This window comes from Bidens hawaiensis, unplaced genomic scaffold (genome assembly GCF_021521415.1).
Source record: "Bidens hawaiensis isolate Kalapana, Puna unplaced genomic scaffold, B.hawaiensis_p1.1 tig00009917_1, whole genome shotgun sequence".
Lineage (NCBI taxonomy): Eukaryota > Viridiplantae > Streptophyta > Magnoliopsida > Asterales > Asteraceae > Bidens > Bidens hawaiensis.
Window position 1 is genome coordinate 719,574 of NW_027491746.1, and position 17,977 is coordinate 737,550.

The 17,977-nt window shown below is 34.0% G+C and overlaps 1 protein-coding gene across 1 annotated transcript; it reads right to left on the minus strand.

Moving 5' to 3' along the window:
• Positions 1 to 3,806: 3,806 nt before the first annotated feature.
• Positions 3,807 to 11,365, minus strand: LOC143533792 (uncharacterized). Its single transcript, XM_077028458.1, has 16 exons — positions 10,939 to 11,365; positions 10,148 to 10,322; positions 9,866 to 9,992; positions 9,709 to 9,746; positions 9,522 to 9,615; positions 8,510 to 9,435; positions 8,312 to 8,443; positions 7,337 to 7,409; positions 7,232 to 7,271; positions 7,078 to 7,150; positions 6,928 to 6,993; positions 6,751 to 6,825; positions 6,491 to 6,672; positions 6,352 to 6,398; positions 5,599 to 5,857; positions 3,807 to 4,283 (listed from the first exon to the last, which is right to left on the minus strand). The coding sequence occupies exons 1-16, from the start codon at positions 11,363 to 11,365 to the stop codon at positions 4,012 to 4,014; spliced, it is 3,006 nt and encodes a 1,001-aa protein (XP_076884573.1). The 3' UTR covers positions 3,807 to 4,011.
• Between the last annotated feature and the right edge of the window lie 6,612 nt (positions 11,366 to 17,977).

Here is a 17,977-nt window from a genome sequence, read left to right on the forward strand (position 1 = left end):
CATATTATCGACAAAATCATACATGATGAGTTATTACCACACCTAACTATAGAATCTCGTTACTCATCCATATTCCTACAAGAAAAGAAATAAAAAACTGCTACTACTTTCTTTTATAAAAACTTTTAAACGTTATATGGAAGCAAAGGATCACAAAGTCCATAGGAACAACATGGCTTTCAAATGACAACATTCAACCTAATAACTTGAAAAAAAAAATTAATTAAGATCGTAATATATTGGTCATCATTGAAAAACTTCCATGACTCTTTTTAACCACATATACTTCCATTATATTAAAATTTCAAGCAAGAAGTTACAACCAACAAAGTACATAATCATCCTGATACAAATACATTAACAAATTAAAAATCCATCAATTTAATCATTCTAATAGTGATAATATTGCTCTATTATTCACCCATAGAAGATCCCACGCCTTAATCTTCCTAGCGCGTCTTGTGAATACATACCTCGACACAATTACATGTCTTAGATGACCGGAGAATAATATAATTCTAGACTTCAATCATCATTTTCGTCAACTCCAACAAGAGATATTAAACCCGTATTCCAGAATTAGACCAACATACCAGGAACCATTTATACAACTAGTCCATGTAAGTACTCTTCAACCACAGCAAATCAATTTTTTTTTCTTTTAAACATAAATCATGTATATAAACGTTTGCAAATTACTCTATTAATTATTACCTTTATTTGAACGATCTATAATTAATTAATCAATCAATTAATGATTCCACGAATCATTTTCAACATAAATGTTAACTTAAAGTTTTAGTTAGAATTCCTTTAATTCATTTTAATCTGATGTAGCTAAAATGTTAGAATCTATTCAAATTCCATTTAGTTTGATGGTACCAGAATGTTAATATCTATTTATTTCCATCTAATGTAACAAAAACTATTACCATTATTGTGTGAACATTTAGATATTTTATTCCGATAAGAAACCGGTTTGAAACCAAACGGAATCACCAATTTGTAACAAGTTTGAGAAATCCTTTGTTGAAACAGTTAAAACTGAACCGAACCAGTTTTATGGGGGTTTCTAAACCAAGCTAGGACTAGCTTTACCTGAAGAGATCCGATCCATGGTTTTGTGCACATCTAGCACTGTGTTAAGATCATTTAATAGCTCATACACCTGATCAAGCCCAGATGAAGTTCTCGTGTAATGACAGGGCCGGCTCCGAGAAGACGAAAATAGTTTGGGCCAAATGCGAAATTTTTTTTTGGGCTTTAAGTGAAAGAAACATTTTATTGGGTTTAAACAATTTAATTTTAAATGGGCTTACTTGGTTATGATTTGAGTTGTTTAAAAAACTTTTGTATAAAAATAAACTTAAAAATGCCTCAAATAAGACTAGAACCTAGAGGTGCACAAAAAACCCGAACCTGGAACCGGACCCGAAATAAAAACCCGGAACCGGTTTTACTAATACCCGGGTTTTTAATACCTGACCCTACCCGTAGGGTACGGATAGGGTATGCATTTCGGTAGTAAAACCCGAACCCGAACCGGACCCGATTTGTACCCGGTAATACCCGAAAACCCGGTTGGCCGAAAACCCGAACCGGTTCCGTACCCGGAACCGGGTTTTTCCAATACCCGAAACCGGGTATTTCAAATACCCGATTTGTTCCCGAAAAATACCTTAAAAATACCCAAAAAATACACCTAAAAAGTGCAACCATTTAAAATATCCAATCTATACCCAAAAAATACCCGAAAAAAAAACCGAAAATAGGGTTTTTTCAATAACCGAAAATAGGGTTTTTTCAATACCCGAAAATAGGGTAAATACCCGTGCTATACCCTACCCGAACCCGATGCATAGGGTATGGTTTTTCGAGACAATACCCGGACCCGAACCCGACCCGATTATTGTCAATACCTGATTTTCCAATACCCGGTCATACCCGAACCCGGTTCCATACCCGAACCCGGGTATTTGAAAAACCCGATTTGTGCACATCTACTAGAACCCACAACCTCTTGGTTAGATATCATACCTTTTTGCCACTAGACCAAGCTAGTGGTCATATAATTGTTTTGAAACATTGATTATATATATATTTTTCATATATATATATTTTAAAAAAATTTCAGGCCTAGCGGGGTGCGGGCCTAAGGCCGTCAACTACCCTGCCTCCCTCATGGTCGGCTCTGTGTAATGATAGCGAGGATACATTATAGAGGTGGGACAAAACCCGGTTTTAGATCCCCACCAAACCCGTGGGTACGAACCAGGTTTCAGTTCCTAAGAAAAATTGTATTAGGACCCGCCGGAACCGGTTCCACTTGTATCCGGTCAAACAACGAACCCGGTCTGAAAGCCGATAAAAATCGGTCAAACATCCGACAATACCCGAAACCAGTTTCTACCTGACCTGGTTCTTTACTTTTATTGACCATACCCGGAACTAGCTCCGGTTCCTAAAAATACCCGATTTGTGAACATTAGGTTCGAGATTATTTCAAACAAATATTAAACAATTATCATGTTAACATGGCCTAACGAGAGCCGTGGTGATAAGTTAAGTTAATATAGGCTTAGGATCCTCATACACCGGTATGGATCCTCACACATCAGTTTTGTATATACGGCTTGTAGAGGGTTATACGGGTTGTATAGCACCTGAGTTGTGTCAGCTTGTGTCGGGCATTGTCGGTCATTATTTCTAGTGCCTTGTATAGGCCTATACGGGCCGTATAGACAAAAAAATATTTAATTTTTAGGATAAGTAAACTAATGAAATGTTGAATAATATAATAGGATAAATTGTCTATTTAAATTTACATCACATACTAGGCTAAGTAATTTGTAGTTATACCCCAAGAAAGTTCGTTTAATATTATATCATGTTACACTTTACTATATTCCATACACAATAATCAATCAATGATTTAGCAGATAACAAAACATCTAGTCCACATACATAAAAATAAAAGTGAACCTCAAAATACATCATGTTCTAAACACATGGTCCATATACATAAAAGTATAAAGTCACCCCAAAATACATCTGTCTATATCGGTCGTATAGCCTTATACGGCTCGTATAGGCTTGTAAAGTCATTTTCAAGTTGGGCTTAAGTGCTTAACAGTGGTCAAAACCATGCTGACTTTTCTGTAAAAGTTTTCTATACGGCCGTATAGCCCTATACGGCCCGTATAGGTTTTATGGTATAGCATTAAATGCCTATACGGCTCGTATAGGTCTATACGGTCGCAAAAGCTGCAAACAGTTGTTTTTTTGTCTCCTTCGTACACTTGTCAGTCATACGTAGCCTATACGTACGAGCTGTATAGGCGTACCCAATCATCATGGGGGTGGTGTATAAGGATCACATCCCTTAATATATTGTAATATACTTCTCACTTAGGGGTTTATGGACCGGCTCGGATTTGAAACCGAGCTGAATTGACCTCAAGCTCAGCTTGATTTAAAAAGAGAATAAATTTAATGAACATCTTTCAAGTTCAGTACAATCATCATTCAATAGCTCAAAAACTATATGCAAAGTAAGTTCAACAAGATACATAACAAGTCCAAATCAAGTTCACATGAGTTGGTTACCTAGCAAGCCGCACCAAGAAGTGCTAACGCACAGCCCATCCTTGGCTCGGGTTCAACTCGTTTTTAAAGCAAGCCAGCTCGGCTCAGTTTCAAACTAGACCAATTCAATTAAACATTTTTCGAGCTTTTTCTGATCGCGCTTAGAGCAAGCTATGAGGCATTTTTTTATTTTTTTTGAATTTAAAGTCATAAAGTGACCAAAAAATGTGTTGAAAATACGTTCAAAGTTCCTTATTTTGTCAAAGGTGAAGCCCTACATTTTTTACATTCAACAAAAAACTAGATTATTTAATAACAACCTGTTTATTTTTAACATGAAACAAACACAAGGAACCATGCCCATTCATAACCCCTTAACCAAACACCACCTTACCAAATCTACCTATCTAACATTCAAGTTTCAAGTTACCGAATTTCCTGACACCGTACGATTCCCGCAGCACCTCCATAGCACACCAATCTTTCGCTACCTTTATTTATGTTCCATGTAGCTCGATGCATCGCAACCATTTTTGGAGGGAAAACTTCGGTTTTGGTGTTCTCATTTACATACTCTTCTTCAATCTTATCGTCATTATTTATGCACACTAATTCTTGACTCGTTTGCGCCTGGGCTTGGGCTTGGGCTTCCTGAGAGTTATCATTATTGTTCTTCACGGCCATCACCAATGGGCCTCCTGAACACAAGTTTTGTCCAAAACATTAGCATAACAATTAACAAAACCCGAGCTCGGTTGATAACACACACATATCTTATTATAACTTAACTCACTTATAACAAAAATATAATTAATTTCTGTAGCTAACATGATTTGAACTTGGGACCTCTAATGCAAAAGGTTAAAGCTCGAACCAACTTCACTAACATAGTATTATTGTCTACATTCTACATATATCAATTTAATAACCTTTCTAACACATTTATTTTATTTTTTAATTTTAAATCAGTAAAATAAAACAACAACAATCGTACCCAGTAAATCCCACACATAGCAAAAACTATTAGTAGGGTCTAGGGAGGGTGGGATGTGGCGAACCTTACCTCTATCCCTGGGGAATAGAGAGGTTGCTTCCAAGGGACCCCCGGCTCCAAAAACAAGCAACATAATAGTAGAATAGTAAATAAAGTATAAAATAGAATATTGGAAAAGTGTAATATTTAGTACTAACGGAAAAAAAGGATAATAAGTAGATAAAATAATTATAATATATAGCAGTATTAGTAGTAAAAATAAGCAATAATAGTAATAGAAACAAATTATACTAAGTAGGTAAGGTGATGACTCTTAAGACATATTTCTAAACCAAAACTATATCATCTCCCTAGAAGTCCTTAACCTTAATCCTACGTCTCCAAGAAGTCCTATCATCAACCATATCCTCGGAGAGATGCAGGTTTATCAAATAATGCTTAATCGTCTCATCCCAAGTTAATTTGGGTCTACCTCTACCCCTCATGTCCTCTATAGTAATGTTTTCTACTGATCTAACAGGATTTGTCGTTTGTCTTCTCTTTCACGTGGGTCTTCCTCTACAACAGTTTTATTAAACTTTTAATTTAACAGTATTTAAATTTTATGTAACGTTTGAATATTCTTAAATTAATTATGCAGTCATCCCGGTTTCATAAATCCGCTCCAACTAGTGATGCGATCCTTTTGCGAAAACATTTCTTCAGTGTATTAGATTGTAATTTCATAGATACCCTTCAAAACTTGATATTATATCATATGTACCCAGCAAAAAAACCAGAATATTGAATATACGCGTTTAATTAACAGATCGGCCTGGCAAACTGTTTAACTAAATCGGTCAACCCACTAACCCGTTTATGACCCGTTTAACCCATTTTTTACAGCCAACTTGATCAGCATGTTTACAGCTCGGTTATCACCCGCCAACTCCTTTGACACGTTTATATAAACGTGTTAAACAGACCATGTTCAGTTTCCACGATTTTAAGCGTGTGTGTGTGTATAGAGAGAGAGGAACCTGAAGATTGTTTGGGTGGTGTTTGGCATTTAGAGATATGGTCTTTAGCTCTCATTTCTTGATTTGACTTTGATTTCAAGCCACGACTGGATCTGGGGGTATCGGAAAATTCAGTGGACGATTTCTTCATTGGAATGGGGATGTTTGGCAATGGGGATAACACAGTAAGACTCGAGTCTTCTTCCTCTGTTAGGGACCCACAGTAATAGTGAGGTTCCCGGTTTCTGTGAGGATCTTTCTCCACTGCTTTTGTTGTAAGCTGATCAATTTCACAAACATAAGTATAAGAACAATGTACAGAAATTATTATTATTATTATTATATATTTTTAGAAAAATTAGCCCTGCTTGCGGTGCGCACATATGATGTATATATGTGTGAACCCTCGGGTGGGCAAAAGTGAAATTGCACTAATTTTGACGTTATTTTACTAATCTCGTGAAAATAACGTTAAAAGTGACGGACGGTTAATCAGGCATCATGTAGTGGCGTTGATAGCCGAAAGACAAGGGTACATGCACCGATCAGCCGGTGTCCCGATGATTGAGTGCTATGTGCCTTATGTCCAAGGCTTGATGCAAAACTACTATCGAGCCGGGGGTCTCACCGGAAGCAGCCTCTCTATCCTTATGGGGTAGAGGTAAGGCTGTCTACATCTTACCCTCCTCAGACCCTACTATAGCTTTGCTATTGGTGGGATATACTGAGTACGATGATGATGATGATGATATTTTTAGAAAAATAAAAGCACACCTGGAAATTAATAACTTTACCATCTGAACAGCAATATGCAACCATGCCTGCAATCATATGCTAAAATTGGTTAAACAACATAAAATTAAATTGTTTTAAACTTTTATTATTGTTATTACTATATAAATATTATTATTACCTGTTAACTTGGACGCTTGAATGCTCCAAATTGAAGATGTTGAACAACTATAACTACTAGTTCCATATTGTTTTTTCCCAGTTTCCATGCTAGTAACCATGCCCGTAACCGGGTAATCACATGCCGCTTTTGATAAGCTTATTAATTTTATTTCACCGTCGTCACACGATAAAATAACACATCTGCAACCAAAGTTAAATATTAATTTAAGGTAAAGTTATATAAAAAAAATAATAATAAATTAAAAGGGCCAACGGTACCTGGGATCTGGCAGCCAATCCACACTATTTATGACTTTTTGAGTAGGTATATCCCAAAGAGGATGAAATGGGTCACTGCAATGAAATATTTAACGCCAATATTAGCATATTTTGCGTATGTGGCGTTTGATAAGGTTGCTGACATGGCATCATCAAGTACAATGTTTGCATACTAACCGTATGTCCCAAAACTTTAAACCTTTATGACCAGCAGTTACGATTGTATTTGCAGTCTCAGGATCACTGCAGATATTAACAAAGTTATAAATTAAAAATATGTTTAAAATCAACCTCATGCATGGATTTATGTTTTGTTTGTTTGCTGACCTGTCAAGTGGAGCCCACTTAAGTGCCCTTATAGGAACAGTATCAGCATTGAAGCAAAGCAAAGGTCTAGTATCTGCAACAAAAATTATAATATTAAAATCAACTAACAAAAAGCCTAATTAAGAAAATAAAAAATTAAAACTTTTTATAATACCTTTAGGTGAATTACTAGCAGAGAACTTCCACAGTGCAACCTAAATGTTTATACAAATATCATTTTGTAGTAAATATAAGTTTAAAATGAAAATTACAAGATTACCACTCCATCATGACAACCAGCCAGAATGAGATCATGAGGAGTTGATGCTGACCACTCCAATGTTAGAGGAATGCTGTAAAAAAAATCAAAATATTTCCAAAAAATGTTTTCAAGACAAAATATAAATATAAATGTAGAAAAAATGTAGTAATAATCAGGGGTGCTAAACGGGCCGTGTTAGCGCGTTAGTAGACCCAATACGACACGAACCTGAACATAACACGAACCCAAAAATCGTTTCAGATGTACTAATCCGAACACGACACAAGTTTTTGCGGGTTGACACGAACATGACCTGTTTAACACAACTTTTTTTATTCTTTATATTTACACGTATTAATACTTTAAAATAACAGTTTTACAAAAAAACAAAATGTACAAAGGTATATAAACAATTACACTTTAATAATTATTTTAATAATTATAAAAAATTATAAAATACCCAATGAATAATTATAAAAAAATTGTACCCGGTAAACTTATATTAATTTCTCTTTTAAGTAATAAATTTTGCTATAAAATACCCAATGAATATAAGTTATAACATAAAAACACATTTTAAACATATTAATTTCTCTTTTAAGTAATAAACGTGCTTGCAGGTTCGAGAAATACAATTTATAATATAAAACGCATCCTAAAAAAAATAAAGGGTTAAACGGGTCAATCTGTGAACCCGCCAGGACCAGATTGACAATAGTAATCAGGATGGCAATAGTAATAGTAAGCTATAATGAAACATAGTTGGAAAAACTGCAATAGGTTTGTGTTCATGGCTTAACCTGAAACTGACCCAACCCCATTTATACCAAACCAAAACCTATGAATTTCGTGTTAGGTTCATGTCATGTCAGATATTCACACTTATAGTAATAATGAAGGTAATAGTAAGATATAATGAAATGATAGTTGGAAAAACTGCAATAGGTTGTATTAAAAATGATGGTTATGGTTATATAAGTATAAAGATATTACCTTTGTCTATCGCCACATTTCAACTTCGTACATAAAAAAACCGGCTTCAACTTAAGAAATCGAGGATCGTTAACTTCTTTTTTACAAGAAGAAAATATAGCTTTTGTAACAAGAGGATGAGGTACCTCCCACCTGCATTATATAAAAAAATATATAACTTATAATAACAAATTGATTAATATTTACAAGTAATCTCACACTTCAAGAGCTCCATTTCCAAGCAAAACCGCAAGATATCCCAACACATGTTTAGAAACCGAACAAGAATCAGACGGTCTCCATTTCACATCCCATGCAACTTTTCCATTGTGGGCCAGGCCCATTACAAGTCTAGGCAAAGCATCATCTTGGTCAACGGGACTTGAGTTTGAGGTTGACTTTGTTGACTGGTCATTTCTTGGCCTTCGAGTATAGACCTTAAAATCCTGTCTTTTCGGGACTTTCTTTTTGGCAAGGAGTTCAGATGTCAAAAGGGTAAATCTGTCTATAGCAGTCAACTCGGTTGAATTATCGGGAAATTTAACCGCAAGAGGCTCCGGGCTTGTTTTGGGTGAACTATCGGTGAATTCAATAACTGATTGCATATTTAATGATTCTTTAACCGGTTTCTTTCTAGATCTTCCTTTTGGCTTTTGTGACTTGTGAGATTTAAACTTTTCAGTAACGTCTTCTTTTGAAGCTAATTGAAGCATATTATTTAAGCGTTCGGGAGAACTAACAGGCGAATCTAGCATTAAATAATCGTTGTCATTCGCTTCTTTTGTAGGAGTCTTTCTTGGTCTCCCTCTTGGTTTCTTTGGCTTTGTGGGATCAATAACTGTGGAAACTAATTGAAGCATACTATTTAACCGTTCGGGACAACTAACAGGAGAATCTTGTATTAATTGATCAGTGTCATTCGATTCTTTTGTAGGAGTCTTTCTTGGTCTTCCTCTTGGTTTCTTTGGCTTTGTGGGGTCAATGTTTGTAATAGGTTTCCTGGCTTTGACTTTGACCAATGGAGTCTGAAGTTGACTTTGACCAGTATTTAACACACTCCATATCTGGATTAGACCTCTTCCGGTAAGTGGAGCACCAATCTTGTGATATGTTGACTCTGGAGGATGAGCAGAAACCCCAATGAACTAGAATACATATACAAGATTTATAAATTAAAAACAAATTCAATATAATTACAGCATATGTGAAGAGCATTTATGTAAATAAGTACCTCAACATTAGTGTCAAAGGTAGAACTTTGATGAACTCTAGGACACCAATCCAATGCCCAAACAGGACCACCAACATACATTACAAAATCTTTGCTGCAACAAGATATCATAAGATAATATATATATATATATATATAAAAGGTTTAAAAAAAGAAACTAAATGCTATATCGCCATCAATAACGAACCTCAATGGTGACAAAATATCGTTTTCAACTGATATATCCTGCATCAATATTAGTACACAATCTAATAAGGCATTTTTAGTGAAACTTCATAAGTACACATATGAATATATTATAATTATGCATATTAAAATATTCATATAATTATATATAATGGCACCTTGGGAACACATGCTGAAGAAAACTGAGGCAGATTGAACTTAGTTGTGACATCTTTCTCCGCCAAGGTTTCCTTTTCACAAGCAAACCTAATAGACCGAGGTTGATAACAGAAATCTCTCCATTTACTGTCAATATCAGGAATCCAACAATTAAAGTAAGTATGTTTATATTTATGACTCAATTATTAAGTTATAGTGTGAACTCGTCACACATTAAGTGAACATATAGCCAGTAAAGACTAAAGAAACATTCATACAAAAAAACAACTTCATATATGCACCTTAAGAAAGTAACAGAAGAAGACAGCCGTTGAATCTCGGTTTGTTCAAACTCAAATTCTGACTCTCCAGAGATCACAGCAAATTTATCCATCAACTTAAAGTGATTTTCAACTGAATGATCAAACTTTGAAACCCTAATTCCTGGTGGAAGAGCGTCATCATCTCCATCTACCACTGAAACTAATTGTAAAATTATATTGTTAATAATACATAAATTCCCATACAAAAGGAGAGTGTGCGTTCGTTTAACTTCAACCGATCAAACAATCGAACACGAACAATTAAACAAACAGGGTTTTCTTGCCCATGTTCATTAAAAAATGTACATGTTCATGTTCGTTCGTTAATGATATAACCAAACGGTTCACGAACGTAAACGAATGAATAGTACTGAACATAGATGAAGAAGCATAATTTAGCTAATAGTCTAACACCAACTAAAAGTATATACGAGCAACAGTGTATTGAACCTAACAGTTAATAAAACTAGACTAAATTGTAATGGGCTAATAAGTTTAAATGAATCTATTAATGAACATAAACGAACAAACATGATTGAACTTGAACGATTTTAATTGAGCGTAAGCGAAATTCACAAACATATATAACCAAACAGGACATGTGCTCATATTCGTTCATTTAACTAAATGAACAAAATGTCTGTTCATGTTCGTTTATTAAACAAACTAAGTTCTAGCCAAACGGTTAACAAAGTGTTCACTAAATGTATGGCTCATTAGCAGGTCTGTGAAGGAAGGGTAAGTTGAGAAATGAGAATGATGATGAGTACCTCGTTTTAGATATGATTGCAATTTCAGTGGAGCTTTCGTTGTTCCAACATTTGCGTCAGTTTTTTGTTGGTTGATTTTTTGCACTTCAACTGCTTTACCACCATCCACGTGCGGCGGTCTGCGTGGCTTTTCTTTTATTTTGTTAACATTTCCATCTAAAAGCCCTTGCAGAAGGAGCTTCACATCCTCGGGTACCTTCATACAACTTGCAACGTTCCCTTTAATACCCGCAAGATGCTGCTTCATTCTACTCATCCCACCGCCACGAAGTTCTTTTTGACAAAAAGTACAAACAAATAACTTTTTTCCGCCTTCATCTTCAGCTTCACGAACATACTTCCAAGCTATATCTGTTCTTAACCGATGATTCGGTTGAATAGAAGATTCTGTTGGTCCCTTTGGTGGTGTAGATGCAACAATTTCCATATTCTACAAATAAAATAAAGCAACAATGAATAGATTATTAAACTACAAAACATAAAGAAAGTATAAAACAGTATACGTTAAACATTCAAACATAGAAAAGTCATATCCTTTTGTTATCATTAGGGATCTAAACTAGCCAAGCCGTTCATGTGCTACTTGAGATTGACTCATAAAAAGCTCGAATCGAGCTCTACTCTATCCCTAGCCCCAACCTAAATGTAAGCTTGTTTAATAAACAAGCCCGCGCCTTAAAAAAAAGCTTGTTTAATAAACAAGCCCGAGCTTGAGCATCGCTAATCAAGCTCGAGCCGACTCGCGAGCCTAAACGAGCATATTATTTATATAATCTTTCAAGTAATGTTTATTTATTTAATGATAATTGCTGTATAAAAAAACTATGATAAAATAACTAAATAATATATATTATTTAAACTAGTATTTAAAAAAATATATAAATAATAAATAATAACATATTCAAAATAATTAATATATAGAAAACGAGCCGAGTTCGAGCTTCAGAAAAGGACCTCAAAACGCGCTGAGCTCAAGCTCTCTATAAGTTAAATGAGTCGAGCCTAATGAAGCTCGGCTCGCTTAGACCCCTAGCACTAATCATCAAACAGATACATAAAAAATATAATCTTTTTCATGTATTTATCAAATTAGGTTAACAGTTAACTTTAAACATCGAGTTTAAAGCCCTAATACTTGAATTCAGTTAATTATAGGAGCATAATCGTACTTATTAAAAACAATAATTAGGGCAAAAATAACACGAATTACTACCATTAGTGATTCAATTGATGACGAAAGCAATGGTGATGAGTTGACTCGTGAATCGGTGTATGCTGGGATTCGATCTTGTTTGTTTTCAAGTACATAAATGGTTTATAGGTTGTCTACTGTTTCTGTATATGTTTTGTAAAATCTGGACCGGCCGGTCGAACCGGGTATTGTCTGTTTGCATTGGTTGTAAAATACTAGACCGGACTATATTGTAGACATTGGGCTTCATATATATAATAATGTATTTCATATTTATCAGGCCCGAGATTTTGAGGTGTTTTTACGTCTTTCTTTTATTTGAGGCTCGTTTTAATTTATGAGAGCCCGGGCTTGTTCAGGCTCCTTTTCATAAAGCTTGAGGTCGTCTTGTGAGTTGTTTATTTAAGTTTAGGTTTGAATCGTTTATTACTTTTTAATTAATTTATATGTGTTTAACTACTTTTGTAATTTTGAAAAAAAAAAAACCTTGAATGAGTCTAAGCTGGGCTTGAACTCGTGTAATATCTTAAACAAGCCAAAGCTCAACTCAAACTCGGTTGCTCAGTGTGAAAATAACACATAGAAGTCCAAAAGAGGTCAAACTTAAATATACTTGTATATACACAATGCTCGAGCTTGAACTCAATAACTAATCGAGTTTTATTTAAGGATCGAGCTCGGTTGTGCAGTGTCAGATTAACACATAGAAATTCAAAAGAGGTAAAACTTAAAAATACCCAAAGTTCGTTAAGGCTTGACGACGTTAAACGAGCTTCTCGTACAATGCTCGAGCTTGGTCTCGATAACTAAACGAACTTTATGTAAGAATCAAGCTCGAAAAATTTCGACACATTTCGGGCTCTTAATCAACCTGAGATCAAGTGGCTCCACGAGCGGCTTTGCTAGTTTGCACACATATGCTTATTACTTTTGTTGTAATTATATTTTGTATGATAATAAAACTTTTAAACATATTAATTTCTATGTAATTTTGCGAACAGGACATTTTGTGGCAGTGAATTCACCATAGGCAATGATTATTAATCCCACAACCACTTTAAGATCATAGTTAAAAGAACATGTGTTTATGGGATATGTGTAGCGATTTAACATATATTGTATATTAGATTGTCGTGTTACATCACATAGACAAGTACTTATGCTTTTACTTTAGTGTAGTGGTTTCAATTAAAAATTAAATAGATTGACTGGGAGTGGACCCCATCTCTCACACCCCTCAACCGTGCTAAGGGTTTGGCGAACTCACCTTTGGCGCCCCATGTAATTAACATTCGCGTAGCGGTGTTTGGGGCGTTAAAGTGTAACATGGCACGACTTTGCCGCCCGCACTCTCGTTCACCCCACAGTCTTAGAATCTCTCATTTATGTTTTTCGTATATTCATTATCTATTAAAAATATTTTAAAAGCGCGAACAAGTCGGGCCTTTCTATTTAAACTTTTATTGTCTAATAACTTGTTTTTTTGTTTTGTTTTCTACTTTATATTTATATCAGTTCTTGTTTATAAGCATTTGCTTGATTGCTTCGTAAAGCTGCATTAGATGAGTTTTCTTTATAAAATTACATGAATAGAGGAACTTACACGTCAATTGGATAGTCAAAGTTGTAGAAAAAATATTAGTGAGCTGATTTGGCATGGTGCAAACACAAACTTTTCTTACAGGAGATTGTGGATTCGAGTCTCATTTAGAGCAATTTGTTTCGGATTGAGCTCTGAATTGTTCCAGTTGTGAGTTTTCCTCCTGCGTGAGTGGGCCACATATGTCACCATGTTCTATACTTTAGGCGGGAATGTGATCTATTTTGCTAGAATGATATTAGGTGTCTATGTCTTTGTAATTGCTAAAAAAATGGTGGGTATGGGATAAGAAGCTTTTAGGCTTATAATATATGGGCTATGGGGTTACAAAATGATTGGGCTTCTTGTTATATGGTTATCTTAAACGGTCCGTTAATATTCTTTTTTTATTTCGTGGCAAAAAACGTGTTGAGGTGTCAGGTGTGTAAAAAATAAGAACTTTTAAGAATGTTTTCTTTTTTGACACTGCAGGATTCGAAACACGAGACACGAATTATAAGAACTTGTGTTTGGGTTATATCTGATTTGTTTTAATAAACATGATGTGTTTCGTTTGAACAATTTAACTCATTTAGTAAAGTGGGTTTATCAACAATCTAATCACAAATCTACACCGTTCCTAAACATCATGAGGAGAGTAACCACTATTTACTATACTACTAGACTACAAGTCGTTTGATAATAGATAATATTCAACCACATTGCCATTATTATGTATTGTTTTAAAAAGGGTTGTCAAAACTGTCCATAATTAAATATGGATGAAAGTTGTGTGGTACAATGCAATTATGAATATTAATGGGTTGGGTGAGACCGAGAGTGTATTCACTTTTGTGGTTGTAGAATACCGACATGGCGCCATGTACTTTAAAGAGGACAGTCGGCTAAAGAGTTTAATGGGTGTGGTTAATTTTAAAAAATAGGATTTATTGTTACGGGGTCGACTTGTTTATTATCCATCAGTTATATAAATATTTAATTATATATATATATATATATATATATATATATATATATATATATATTTTGCAATTGTAATAGTACTAGCAGGATTCTTCATGTGTTGTGGCGGGAATTTACGCGGGGAGTTCAGTATATGCATAAAATCTAAAATAATGTTACAACAATTTCATAACTCTAATCAAATAAAAGTTTCAAACGTAAGGTTGAGAGTTCTTGTTTCGGTATCAGTAGTGAACTGTCTCACATAACCCAAAAATTAAAGTCTGTATATGCCTAAGTGGATATCGACACGTGTTTTACATCGATTAAATACCATAAAAAGAACTTTGATATTGACCTGATAATACAGACACTGGTACATATGTTGTTCGGTCGATATGTGTTCCGTTTGTTATGGTAACAACACGCAATACAATTTACGATACTAAAAGAAAACTTTATTTCGAATACAACTAGGTTTTTTTATAAAATCTATATCAGAACGTTGTGAAAAAATGAATTAAAACCACATATTTTTTAAAGTTAAAAAGCGCAATTTCAAGAAAAAAAAAGTAATTGGTGTAGAGTTCCTCCTAGCTATGCCTTTTCGGTTCATGACTTGTTCAAAGGTTAAGAAAATAGCATTACCGCCCATTGCAAGAAAAATGTACTTTTTACTAGATCACCCTCATAGCTAGTTGATGTATTTGGAAGACTAGAAATGAAGTAAAACAGTCAAAGACATAAAATCACCGGGTTATGTTTGGATATAAAATTGTTCTATGTTTAAAAGCATTGTAAGGAAAAACTGATGTGATTTTCCTTTGTAACTTTCGTTGTGTTTGTTAGTTTCTGGCGTCTCGCTAGTTGTCTGAACGAAGTTTGTCGTTTAAAAAAACCTAACTCATGTATTATAAATATTAGTTAATTAATCTCTCTGAAGCTATAATCCAATGAAATTATAATACTCAAATAGCCTCGTTGTCACAACATCAATGTTTCATATGATTTGTTTGTCTATGTGCTGTTAGATGTCGTGCACGTCATGACGGATAACATACATGAATCTGTTGCACTATGTTCAACCATTATAAAAACCGCAGAGATGGACATTAATGCCGTACTATGTGTTCCCATAGTGTATTCATGTGTGAATGCAAACTACTGCCTCAAGTTTCTTGCTCATCAAAACAGCATATTCCATGCATCATCCTTCCTAAGAATCAAACTATGGACCATTATTATTGACACTCATAATTTTAATATATTTATATATTAATTATTTAGTTTCGGTTACGGGTGTCTTTAATAAATAAAACATGAATAATTTTGTATAAAAAAAGAAAATAAATGTTATTCAATATATTAGCTAGAATAGACTATTAAACATCCTCACAAGACACCCTTTTTGTAAGGTGACTGATTTAAATCTAAGAGTTTGAGGGTTTAAATTCTCCTGATGACGCATGTGTAACTGTGTAAGTGATTAACAGGATAGATTATGAGTCGTTTAGAAACTTGTATGTGGGTGATTCGGAGATTTCATAATGACTTTGTTTTCTCAAGTGAAGAAAGGTGAAAAGATCAAATTGTTGATTTTATTATTAATTATTCATTTTGGTAGATTAGTAATAGAGACTAAAATTACGATTAGTTGCCCTAAGTGGATTAAAAATCCGCTCCTTATTATGTAATTACTTTTGTTCTTTTCTAGCGTCTCATATTATTTTAATAAAGTCTTGACCTTAAAACAAAACAGAAAAAAGAGTTTATTGTGTACAACCTCAAACTCACATAACAACTAACAAGTGATTATCATGATTTCATCACATGATATGTCCCATTGTTATGGCTGAATACTTAAAATTGTGTGAAAATAAACGAAATCATGTACAAAAGGTGTAACCACCTACAAGGTAAACATGTGAAAACAACAACAATAATAATATAAAAGGACAAACGTTACATTGACGAGTTGGGTTGATTTCAACCATGATTATCTCCTATTGATGTGTCTATTTTATTATGTGAAATAAAATGTACTTTTAGTCATGGTTGTAGAAATTTCGACTACGCATAAATTAATTACTAATTAATTTCGATTAATACTGATTAATCCTTAAATAATCGTTATTTCCAACCTCACAATTGTTAAAAGGCTATTTCTTATAATTAATGCTCGTAATGATGAGTTAGAGTATTTTCAATATTTATTTGTTCATAATAGTATTATATTTTTTTCTTTAAATGCTTAATAATATTAGAGGACTTTTGTTAAAGTTCTTTATAATTATTGTTCATAAAGACCGGTTATTTAAAACTTCAAGCTTCAAGCTTTTAAGAAAAAACTTCTACTCAATTAAAAGCCTTGTTTAGTTTAAGAAACTTGAAACTTTTAGGTCATGAGAAAAAACTTAAAGTTTAAGGGTATGTTTGGCATAACTAGCTGGTAGTTGAAAGCTGGTAGCTGATAACTGTAGCTTTTTAAATATTTAGTTGTTCGGCAGAATAGAAGGAGCTTTTAATAAAACTAGTTGGGTGCCCGTGTGGTGCGACAGAATGGGCGCACAACCTAACATCAACCGCATAATCAGTGTCGGTACATGATTCACCTGATGACGGTGCATACATAACCTAGATATAGATGTGTAATTCATGGAAAAGCAGTAAGCTTGTAAATCATGTCGAAAATCAAGAAACAAAGCTGAAATATACAGTAATTTCAAATAGATAATTTTTTAAACCAACATATTTTGATATGAATCCCTTTCTGAACATGCAATGTTCTAATCTGAAACATGTTCTGACCTGGCCTCTTTCGACTCAAAAGCGTACCGACACGAATCGAACTAATTTAACCCTTTTTGTATCGACTCGTTCTGACCCTAATTTGGTCTTACACATGACTAAATTTCATCTGACTCGACACCTAATTTGATCTTACATATGACTCGAGCTCACCTGACTCGACTTTTTACCGATCCTAACCAATAACCATGTAATATGTTAATTTTTTAAAGTTAAAAAAATATAACAATATCATACTCAAATTAAAGAGAATAAAATGCTCGTTTTTATGATGTAATTTGTTTAAAAAATTATTAACATATGAAAAAGTTATGGGTCATAAAAAAGTCACAAGGGTAGTTAGTTTTGAATAAGGGTTGAATGTGTAACTATTATATAAATTAACAAAAGTTGATATAAGTTCAAGTATGAAACTTGTAAATTCAAAACTAAAAGCTTGTAGCTGCATATGGAGTTTATTACCAAAATAGGTGGTGGGAAGAAACTATTTACCAATA